The sequence below is a fragment of the Etheostoma spectabile genome, chromosome 1, assembly GCF_008692095.1.
Source record: "Etheostoma spectabile isolate EspeVRDwgs_2016 chromosome 1, UIUC_Espe_1.0, whole genome shotgun sequence".
NCBI lineage: Eukaryota > Metazoa > Chordata > Actinopteri > Perciformes > Percidae > Etheostoma > Etheostoma spectabile.
The window spans coordinates 11,281,608-11,293,988 of NC_045733.1; the positions used below are offsets into that span (position 1 = coordinate 11,281,608).

A 12,381-nucleotide genomic window follows, 5' to 3' on the forward strand; every position below is an offset into this window, starting at 1 on the left:
CTTTATGTTATTTTGATCGGATTAATGTCGCATTCTACCCAGTAAGTAGGTAATGTGACACTGGGAATATTACAGATAACTGCTTGTTAGGTTTAGATTTAATTTAATATTTCAATTATTACTTGTAATGCTTGATCCAATGCAGATCCTATATCTTCCATACGGTTCTCATTTTGTTTTCTTCTGATCATGAGCTTGTGCACTGCCTGAATTCCCCAGACTGTGTTCTTTAATTAACTGTGTCGCATAGCACAATGTTGATCAGATATTGTGGTATTGTGCGTACTGTGAGCTTCTAGATCTGAAAGCATTACATTAAAAGTTATTTTGTTCCCTTAGATTGGTTGCCATCATGTGCTGCCATTTAACTGTTTGTATTTCCCCCTCCATGTTTTCTTCTACAACATTTATATGGGATTCAGATTGCACAGAACTGTATAACAGACACAAGGCCCAAGCTATATATAGAACTTGTTAAATAAAAAAAGCAATGATAGTATTCTCTACTGCAGCTGTGTGCTATCATCATTACTGCAGGGTGCCGGTTTGACAACAATCAATGGCAACAGGAGAGAAATTCTAATTTTCATGGCGAGTTGGCTTACCTGGGTTTAAACGGATGCTCACATGTGAAATAATCTCAAATATTCATCATTGAGTTTGTAACCAAAATCTCTAATGACACCTATCCATGTCTCCATATGTACTTTCAGAGAAAACCCAATTGTGCAATGTTGTGCTAGAGTAGAGGAAGTAAAGACAGAATGCAGTTGTAGCTGAGGGGTAATCTGCAAAACAGTTAAACTCATTTTAAACCAATTGTATATGTTGCATGTGTAATCTGAACATTGATTAGGATTTACTGCCTGCATTTTTTGAGCCACCTTTTGGGAGATTATTTTTTGTTTTTTAAAGATTTTAGGTTATTAATCTTTACACTGACTACAGTTTATTACATTTTGTGAGGAGTTTCTGTTCAAATGAACTCCACACTAAGAGAAGAAATAAGTGCTTGTTGTTACAGTGGTCTTCTGTTGGGGTAGATGCATTAGAGGCAATTCTGTTATTTCCATTAAAGGATGTTTAAAAAAATTGTTACTGTATTTTTCTTAATCATCAAATCCCATGAAAAGACCAAAACCAACATTGATTCAGTCCATCTCTCTGTACTTTTAGACATCCTTACCCTGCTTTAGGCCCCCAGACCCAAGTCCCTTTGTTCCTACTGGAGATCAATACATTCAGCACATCAATACATTCAATTTTCTATTCTAAAAGGGCTGAATCATTTTCTAATAAGCTGGGAACTGTAGTTTTTTTTCAGATATTTCTCAGATGGACGTAAACAGTTAATTTGTTGGGGACTATTTTCAGCTGTGGATTAATACACATTTGATATTGAGTGAGTTTTTACAGCAGCAGTATGATGAATGTGAGACCGAGTCAAGATAACACACTCAAGGTAATTGTAATGAAGGAACATGACATCCAGTGTAGCTCAGTTTTTATGGAGACAGAGCTCAATTAAGCCACATTATAACAGGCTTTGGTTCCACTCGCTATACTCGTAAGGGAAATAAATGTGTTGTTGGTTTTGGTCTTTTTGTGAGATTTATGAACAGCAAGAAAAACATAGAATATACCAAGTCATATCCATTTAGCTGACCGCATTTGCCAATGCCTGGTGACTAGATTCTTATACCATGTGTCAAGTTCAATAGGCAGGTGCAGTCCTACACAAAATCAAATCAGCTTTAACAATACGCTTCCACAGCTGTCTCTCTGCTGACAGTATCATGAATGCAAACTGTCCTTGCAGGCCACACAACAACCGGCGGCACAGGGAGCACAAGCACCCTGAGGACACAACAACAGCAATTACACTTAACTCTTGGCATTTGAATGACAGGGAAACTGATTCAGAAATAACCTGTAGCAGAGAGCAGTGTTAAGTGGTAAAGTTGTTGCCTGAGGGGGATAGCAGCGAGCGGGACCAACACAACAAGCATGTTGAGTTACTATTTTGAACAGATACTGCTCCTCTTTGTGCATTTCAGTGGGCTCAAGAAATACAGTAATCTGCTTTCTGAGACACAGCATGCTAACTGGATAAGACAACTCTCAGTGTGAACTATGGGTTTACCACTACCAAGTCTCCAGCTATGGAATAGAAACAGGCAGTTCTTCAGGTTTGATTTCAAGGGCCTTTTGAATTGTAGTCCTTACATCTAAATCAGGCATGTAGACGGGTAAACAGAGGTAGCATTTGTTTCTAAAATGGCTATTTTGGAAGTGAGAATATGCAAGTAAATGGACTGAAAGACCAGTAACTCTTAAGATACTGTTCCAGAGCTGCAAATTCCTACCTAGAAAAAAACGTTTTAGACGTTTTGTAAGTCAGAGAAAATGGTATATGTGCATCATATCATGAAAATACATAAGTAGGCTACCAGTCAAAGGTTGGGACACACATTCACAACCATTTAGATGAGAAATTGTGTCTACACCTTTCACTGGTACTGTATGTGTTTTGAATTAACGACCAAACAACATATACACAAATTTTAGCTAAACATATTAGAAGTAACCGAGTAGACAGCTTTATTTCCATGGCATAGTCTTGAGAGTCTCTAGGTACTAAAATCTACTTTGTGGTGGTTCTTGCTGAAATGGCTGTACATTTAAAATTTACATATGCAAAACATGCAAAGGTGCTGCACAGGAAAGTGATGCAATAAAAGCCTGAGGCCATACATAAAAAATTACTGCATTTTCCTAATTCAGAGTTAAAAAATGTCCTTGACTTTATATTGGAAATTGTGAATCTGTAATTTCAAGTATTTAAAAAAGTAAAAGGTGAGTGTAAGCACTAAAGCAAATATACAAATGTTGAAACTGCCCACGATACATTCAGAAAATGTTTATCTGTCTGAGGTTGCAATAATCTCTTTAGTTCCCACAACGTAGTTACAAGTTTGTTTTTGTCACAGCTGCTCCTGCGTCAGTCTCATCTCTCGCCTTCCCTTATGCCTGTGTATGTCTCTTTTTCAGATGCTGACATTTCCCACCTGTCCACCTGTCACCCTCATTGTGTTTTCCCTTGAGACTGTCTTTCTGCACAGCTCTCCTCTGCTACATCTCAATTGCATTTAATTTATTTATTCTAAACGTGTATTGGTTCAAACTGGACAAAAATTAAGTATATTCAGCTCTCATAGACACATGTTTTCTGTGGCCATGTCATCTGATATGCAGTAATAAGGGGTAGAATAGGAGGTAGAGTGGATAAAGGGTTAGGAAAAGGGTATTATTCTGTTCTTTTATCTTTTCCTAACCTGAATTTGATCTTTTTGATTCGGAGAGGGCACAGGTGAATGCTGTTTTCATAGAGAAAGGGAGAAATAATGCAAAACTACCAAGTGATAACAGGGACAAACATTGTTTGTCCAGATAAGACAATAATCTAAAAAATGAATCTGATGATGGTAAAAGTTTTCTTGGAGCCATATCAGTGCTGCATATCCCGAAGACAATAGCATAACTTAGCACTGTTGCTAACAAGGAGCCGTTAGCAACAATGCTAAGTTATCTATTCCAAATTAATATTTCTGTGAAGAAAATGCAAAACGGTATTGACCTATGTTTACTCCAATACTCCAACACAACAGAAACCCTAAGGAATGAATGAATGAATGAATGAAGCCTTTATTGCCCCTAGGGGAAATTGCTTTGCACAAGTGCATGAAAGACTAAGACTAACAAAGAACATCAACAACCATACATTAGTCTCATAAAAACATCACAAAAAGCATAATTGGTAAACCGATAAAGGGCATCAAGTGCAAGTTGAGTCACAACAGATTGAAATATGTGCAGGAAACATGATGCTCTTGAGTCAGGATAGACCAATATGTTTGTCTATTATTCACAGATCTTTGCTGAATTTGCTCCTTGAAGTATCTGCAATAAACCAAGGGGTGATGAGTAATAATGTTTCACGTTATTACTCATCACCTGATGGACAATGCGCAGGCCACAGCAATGGTAAATATTCAATATTTGTTTCAAATCATTCATCCAGCCTAATATGTAAAAGTGTTTTTCTTGATTGTAGAGAGAAGTGTTTTACCCTATTGAATCAAAGTGTGATATAGCTGTTTGGTAACAAAGTTGCAGTGTTACAAAGCGGTCGAAATTTTACCGTGGTGGGCCGCCATCAACATATCAAAATACAGGAAACACTTGAATGAGTGTTAATGCATTGTTTCCACTTTTCAGTGCATTATGACTAATAATCACTTGATCTCAAACAACTCACGAAAAAGCTGCAGTCACATGAGACCAGACCAACCAAATAGTGCTAGTGCATTATGACGGCAACATAACACAAAAGAAAAAGAAAATAGGACAGTTCTATTTTCCAGCCAATGCAAGTCAAAGCAAGAGAAAGTTGTGCACTAAGAGAGTTTGCAAATGGGAGTCGATAGCAGTTAGTTGACTCTGTTTTCCAGTCTACAGTGATTTTTAGCGTGTTGGTTTTAGCCTCAAGTGGCTGCACGTAGAACGATACACCAATTGTGTCGTTCAAAGTCAGGCAAAAGCGGAACCCTTTTCGGAGGCTGCATTCAAAGGAGCTTTGGAAGGGGACAGCCTTGTCATATTTTGTCTAGAAATGCAGACTTCAAAGGATGCAGCCCCTGAATTGGGCCACACTGAATATGTGTGCAAGCCTCAACATGCAGGAGACTCTTCATCATTATTAATTGGGTTTTATCACAAAATACAAAAACCCTCACCCATGTTTACACATTACATACCATGGTTTGATTAACCATGTCCTCACATGAATAGGCACTGATTATCTGTTTTACACCGCCATCGAGGGATAGCTCCACATCCTTTCATGTGTTTATAATTCTCATAACTATGGCAGACAATACAATCTGAGGTCCCATGACTAATTTCTACTGACTGGCCAGAACATTTGAACAGAGCCTGTTTGGAAAGGCTGACTGACCCTGCAGAAACATTTCAACCTTATCCAACTGCCTATGAGTTCAAAGCATTTATGACAAGAACAGTTTTGATCTTTCAGTTGTAATTTCTAGGATGTTATCTCTGTATCATCCCTCATTCTTGCTGGTTGTTATTATCTTATGCCTTCTATTTTCCTTTATTTGAGATCAACAATTAATTACTATAGAATGTTGTTGCTTGTTTCTCCTTGCAAACTAGATTAAGTGTTGCTGCTGAGTCAGCTGGGGCTTGGGGGAAAAGAATCCCTTAATCTCATCTGGATCAGCCTTGGGTAAATACCAGTTAATAAAAAAACTGCTTGCTTCATATGCCCTTATAAAGGAAGATGAGCTTCTATTTTTATTATTACCTTATTGCAATGAATGACACCAGACTCCAAAGGCTTTCTGGCTGCCCTCTGGTGTCAACTGCAGTAGGAAGCGTTTTCCTCAAGTCAGTCTTTTAAATAACTTGTTGGACATGGGTTAAAATCTGAATAGTATTTGCTCATGGGAGACTGAGCAAAGGATGATGCAACATGAACTTTATACAGCAAGTGTAGAATTTTCAAATACATATATAGTACCTGTCCTAATGGATACATTTTTTTTAAATATGTCACATCTTTGATTTGATCGACATTTAAGTAGTCTTACCACAGCAGTTTTCTTCTATTAAGCATCATCAATAAATATGCATGTACTCTGTTCAACAAAGTACGTTTCTATAATGATCCCTGTTTTGTTGATAAACCTAACATCAGTAGGGATAAACAATGCTATGCATTATGTATTAATCGGATCATTATTTTCTACATGACTACATGTACGTCGGGCTGGGACAAAACCGGTATTTACAAGTTGGAGAATGGTCTGTGAGAGCCATGTGGAGGTAACTGTAGACCACTTTTTTCAGTATTTCAAGAACAGCCCATTATAAGGAACACGCCACCATTTGTTGAAATATTGGTTATCACGGTCTCCCCTTAGTTGTTTTAATCATTGTTTTAATCCGGTGCAACACTGGCAGCGCCGCCGCAGGAATGGAATCCTATGTTGCCGGTTGCATGTTGTGAGTAAAGGTAAGTCAACAAAAAAACAACAACCTACTTATTTATTGTGGCCTGTGCATTCACAACAAACCGTTAATGTATATTAAGACTAGATGATTTCATAGGCAGATATTGACTTGGGACTATATTGTGTGGAAGCACAGCTGAAGCACTGTCCCATTTGTACTTGTATTTGTACTCGTTGTGAATACGCAGGCCACAAGAAGTAATTAGGTTGTTGCTGTTTTTTTGTTGGTTCATTTTTACTCACAACATGTTAACATAGGCTTCCATTCACTATGCTAAGCTAAATAGCGGCGGCACTGAACTAAAACAATGCATGCACTGAGACAAAAAATGCGTTGGCCCACCTATCTACAGTTAGGGGAGACCGTGGTAAATGTGATAACTGTGATAACTGTGATAAGCCCTAATTCAACAAACTGTGGCGTGTTCCTTTAAGTTGACGTACCATTGCTGTCCAAAGAAAACCATGGCATCCTCCACGCCCCGCATACCAGGAGAAGGTGGGCTTGGAGGATGCCATCATATGCCTACTGCACAGAGCGCAATTGGCATCTGGACAAGAGGAAAAGGGCTGTGAGAATCATGTTTATCGATTTCTCTAGCGCATTTAACACCATTCAGCCTGTCAGACTGGGAGACAAGCTTGTGCAGATGGGGGTTGATGCTCACCTGGTATCCTGGATATCTGGCAGAGAGACCACAGTTTGTCAAGCTGAAGGACTGTTTGTCTGAGACTGTGTTCTGCAGCACCGGAGCGCCTCAGGGGACTTTGCTTTCACCATTCCTGTCCACCCTGTACACTTCGGACTTCAGCTACAACGAGTCATGCCACATGCAGAAGTTTTTGGACAAAACTGCAATTGTGGGGTGTTTTAGGGAAGGATAGGAGTACGAGTACAGGAACCTGGTGGATGACTGTGCAATGGTGCAGGCTCAACCATCTGCAGCTAAACAGAACACTGACCAAGGAGCTGGTGGTGGATTTCAGGAGATCTAAACCACACATGACACCAGTCTCCATTGAAGGGGTTAATGTGGAGGTGGTCATCAGACATGAGTACCAGGGGGTACATGTGGACAAACGGCACCATGAGTAGGATGCTGGCGATCATGGAAAATGACCGCCACCCACTACACAAATCATTTGTGAAACAGAGGAGCAGGTTCAGTGGCAGACTTCTGTCACTGTCATGCTCAACAGACAGGTTGAGGGGTTGTTCCAGGGCCATCCAGCTCTTCAACACAACACACTGCGGGAGAGGAGAAATTGACTTTTCAGCATGAGCCTGTCCCCCCCCAATCATATCACTTGTCTGCTGTACAACTTATTTATTGGCTATATTAGCCCTCATACATAACCTGGACTGTGGTCATAACATCTACATCTTACATCTTATAACCAATTCCCTATTGCATGTTGTTATTCTTATTCATTCAGTCAGTTTATTATGTTTGTATTTTATAGTCATGGTCAATATTTCTATTACGATCTACTGCACAGTTATCACAGACATCATTCCACACTGTCTACAACAGTATCTTACCTTATCATGGTCATTGCATTTCTGTGAGTGATTTCTACTTTTATTTTTAATTTTAATTTTAATTTTTAGGTATGTGTGTATATGTGTTTGTTCTGTTATGGTTGTCTTGCTACTGGATGCCTAAATTTTCCTTTGGGATGAATAAAGTATCTATCTATCTATCGTTCTATCTATGAACCAAGTTTTATTTTTTTCAAATTAAATTCTAAAGCTAAAGAAACCATGTAAAACCCCATTGGATTAGCTTAAAAAATGCATTGTCCCAAAATAAGACAATCTAGAAAATGAAATTATAGTATTTTGGAGATACATGGTTTTTCACATGACAGTGACAACAATGACATTGCTTGTTTTGTCTGACCAACAATCCAAAACCCAAAGGTATTCACTTTACTATCATAAAAGACTTGGCAAATTGACAAATGTTTACATTTAAATAGCTTGTACCAGCAATTTTTTGACTTAAAAAATGACTTAAATAATGAATTTGATTACCAAGGTGGTTATTACTCATTTAATATTAAATTTTGTTATTATATTTTATTTCCTTCACACAATCAAATACAGGAGCATAGGTGACCTTCAAGATAACTGCACTTTCTACAAGAACTCAAATGTAGTGAGCGGCTTCTCACAGCAAGAACCAGTTAGAGTTGTGTTTAATGTCTACCCGGCAACAGATCCTGTCACCACATAGATGCCACTCGACTCCTATTAAAAACCCGCTGGAGCAAACTTGTTTCCTCCACCTTGGACTAGCATGGCCAAGGTCACTGCAAAAAAAGAAGAAAAAAAACACAGGGTAACCTTGTCAAACTAAGCTGCATGTGTCCCTAGAGTTTCCTTGGATCACACCAACACCAGGGTTGACAAAGTTACTTTCACACTGTAATTAAACATAAATAGGTCAGGAAACAGGCACGCTTTTCAAGCAGTAACATGTTTTATTACTCCAGCTACAGTATGTACTACTGGTAATATGATCTTTAATATATTTTATCATTCATGTGATGTTTCTTTTTCTTCCTCTTCAGCTCATAGTGGACAGGCGATAGGAAATGCTTTTATCTGCAAACACTAAATGGAAAGTTAAAAGCACACAATGGACAGGTCCTCCATGACCTATAACAGAGCCCGACCCATACATCGGCTGATATTAGGCATTTCTCAATCTATCGGTATCGGCATTCATCAGAATCTTTTGTAATGATAAATAAATGATTCTGATAAATTAATATTTAAAAAATTGTAGAGGGCGCTCTACAATGCCCCTTTTGGCAAAATTCTGTTTTTTTTTTCTTATTGTGTTTTTGTTCAAATGACTTTAAGTTTCATATCTTAAGGTTGTATTTTTTTCATTTTATTTATCAAAACTTTAATATATATTGATGTTCCTCAGTTCTGTTGTGACAAAAAACAAATTATTATCATGTTATTTTAGTGAGATCTCATAAATAACTACAAATTCCTAATGTTAGGGTAACCTGTTTGTTTTGTTATGCGTTATATATATTTACTGTATATCGGCCGATATATTGGCACATCGGATTTTTAAATAACCAAATATTTGTATCAAATGTAAGGCATACAAACAACTCCTTCTTAACAGTTACACTTCATTAGTTAATTCGTTTATGCATTGTCCAAGCCTTGTTTTCACTGTCCGTATTTATCTAGCCCAGCTGATGTCTTGTAAAAATGTCTTTGTCCTTATGTAACTGTATTGTTTTCAGTTGTCGAAATGTATTTTTCTATATCAATGTCTTGTAATAATGTCTGTCTTGACATGCTGTATCCATGTTTTATGTTTCTGCAGAACAGGAACCTGCTGAAAACCAGTTTTTAAACTGAGTCTGGCCCGTTTTTATATTGTAATGTAATGCTACTTTTTTTTAACTTTCCTGTATAATAAATGTATGAAATTAAATTAAATCAGTATCGGCCTTAAAAATCCTTTATCGGTTGGGCTCTAATCTGTAACAGTCTCAGCAGGAAGTACTGTTGGTGACAAAGAATATGTAGAGTGGTTATAGCTTCCCAACACATCAGAGACTTCCTCCCAATGAGAGGCATGTCTTACCTCCTTCCAACTGACAGTTTAATGAGGGAAACTGACTCACAGCCTGTCTGACATCTCAAACAATGGGAGGCCTTTCTATACACTTCTGCACAAATAAACTCAGCCAATCAACACCTAAGAAATTCATGAACGACAATGCGCAGAAATGTTACTAATGAATTGCTAGTTGACCAAACTCATCATGCTCATTTCAGCATAGGGGGATATATATAGCAATGCATGGGTAACAACACAGTTCACTGCACCTGCTGAAGGTCGTGAATCAACCTCAAAGGACTTCTATGTATATTGCTGTGAGTGTATTATGAAACAATGTCAACATATAGTTATTACTCATATATAAAAAACCTCAACTATAGGCCTACTATACAGTAAATCTCTCACATGAAAGCCAAAATCTGTTTTGAACATATGAAGGCTACAGCTTACATATGTCTGGAGCTTGGACTAAAGATTAAAAAAATATATATATTTTTTGTTTCAAACTGGTCATAATGGAAGTTCCAGACACATTATGTTGGTTTGTATTGTTAGTAAAATGCATGTCTATCAATGTATGAATGATAGCAGTTTCCAATCTTGAGTTTTGAATTTTGAGTATTTGATTGATACAGATTGATTACAGTAATTTCACTGGTAACCTTGAGGTATATTACTTTGTTTGTTGCTCATTTAGTATGTGCATCTAAACATTCACACATACATAAATGCCTGTGAGGGTGACATCATTTCACATTAATACACCACTAACTGTGAGACTTTTATTATTTATATAGGCCTAAACAGTCAACCACATGACATTTGTTTTGACAGGTTTGCCAAGATAGTTGCATTTTCCTTTTGTGTGAAAAGTAAGTATTGGGGGAAAACAAGGTTAATGGTGTGGTGTGTTTTTCACGCAGATTTGAGGATGAGATGCAGATTGCTTTCGAGCAATTTTGCAAAATGATAAAATGTCTGAACAGCTGGCGAGTCATTGCGCACCGCCTGGCCCCCACAGCTCTCCAGGCTGATAAGTGCTCTGAAAGAGGCAGGGGATATTCATTCAGGGCTGAGACTCGGAACCACCTCAACAACCCAGAGAGCTGTAAAGTTAAATTAAAGAAACTCCGTCCTGGTGATCTAGAGCGTCACTTACTCAGTTTATTTGACATATTTATGCGCCCTGGTGAAATCAGGCGAGCACCAGAAGGTAAGCGCACATGGGCGAACATTTTTTCCGTTTGAGTCTATGACAGTGAAAAGTTTAACCATCGACAGAAGAATAACGGGAAGCTGCAATGTCCAATTCCGCCCCCTACCAAGGGAAGACGCGGAGGTCTTCTGGTGTGGCCCGTGGGAAGAGACCACCGGATTTGGAGCTGTCGCAAACCACGTTTAGCGTGCCTGAACCGGGGACACCTGTGCGCAAAGACACGTTTTCTGAAAGAGACAAAATGCCAGAGGACGTTAACACTACCACAAATGTACCAACTGTTCACCTCCACCCGTACTTATCTCACCCCCGGATGTCTGTGCGGATGTCGGTTTACAGCACCGGGGTCCGTCCAATCCTCACCCGCGCCTACATCCAAGGACGCGTGTATAACTTTCTGGAAAGGCCGTCTGGCTGGAAATGCTTCGTGTATCACTTCTCAGTGTGAGTGTTGTTTTTTTATTTTCTAATCATCCAGATCCATGGGGTATTCAAGGGTATAATTTCAACTCTAAGATCCTAATTAAACAGGGAGTTAATTGCGCATGTAGAGCCTTGGAAGCCTGCACTAGAAAGAACTGTTAATCCTGAGGATTTTAGAAAGATGCTGCACAGATATCACTGCACAACTGGAGGTCCCTCTTGGAATATTAAAAGGATATTTAAGTCTAGCCATAGCTGATAACCCCCCCATATAATTCATCCCAGACAAGAGAAAATGAGAGAAAATACGTTCTCATAGGAGTACTAAAGTGGTATTATACAGATCTTTCATTTGGGAGACTATTTTCCTCAGCACCATTGAACATTTAATTTTCCACAACAGGATGACAGGATGTTTAAGTTTTTTTTTCTTACCTTCCCGACAGTATCACAGGCAAAAATGACAAAATGAAATATAAATAATACAACTAGTAATGAACATAAATCGTGAAGTAATCCAGTGTGGGATTTCATCTGTAAAGCTCCAATATCATGAAGATGTCACATTATTTTGTGACAGTTAGCTTGACAATTTGTCTTTTTCTGACAAATGAAATGTTACTCATGATAAAGTCTCTCTATACACCACTGATGTAATGCCAACGGATATGTTTCACTGTTCTTGGTATCACCCACGTCCGGGAAACTGACAATCCCCGTAGATCTAGACGGGGGTGTTCCAGCAGAGGTTTTGGAATGTGGAATATGATATTCCAGCTCACCCTCATTGGTGCTGTCTGACCCCACTTGCTGGTACTGATAGTAGGAAGCTAAACATGGCAGTGAGTGTGTACTGTGGAGGAGGTAGCGGCTGCCCTGTGACCCTGCAGTGTCGGAGGGGACGCAGACTGTCGGAGCAGGTTAGAGTCTCGGTGACTCAAAGGGAGCATGAGCCAACACAGTGCATCTCAAACACATTAGAACATCACCAAGAATAACTGTACAATGTATAAAAATAGGGACACTAGTGGCTGCTGTTATCACA

The 12,381-nt window shown here is 38.7% G+C and overlaps 1 protein-coding gene across 2 annotated transcripts in view; it reads left to right on the forward strand.

Moving 5' to 3' along the window:
- The first annotated feature begins 10,776 nt into the window (after positions 1–10,776).
- Positions 10,777–12,381, forward strand: part of kcnq1.1 (potassium voltage-gated channel, KQT-like subfamily, member 1.1) — a 51,875-nt gene continuing 50,270 nt past the window's right edge. The window contains exon 1 of one of the 2 annotated variants that reach the window (XM_032518619.1): positions 10,777–11,357. In XM_032518619.1, the coding sequence (XP_032374510.1) occupies positions 10,999–11,357 (359 nt within the window). In that variant the 5' untranslated portion in view covers positions 10,777–10,998. The remainder of the gene's footprint in view (positions 11,358–12,381) is intronic. The other variant, XM_032518628.1, reaches the window with a different exon arrangement.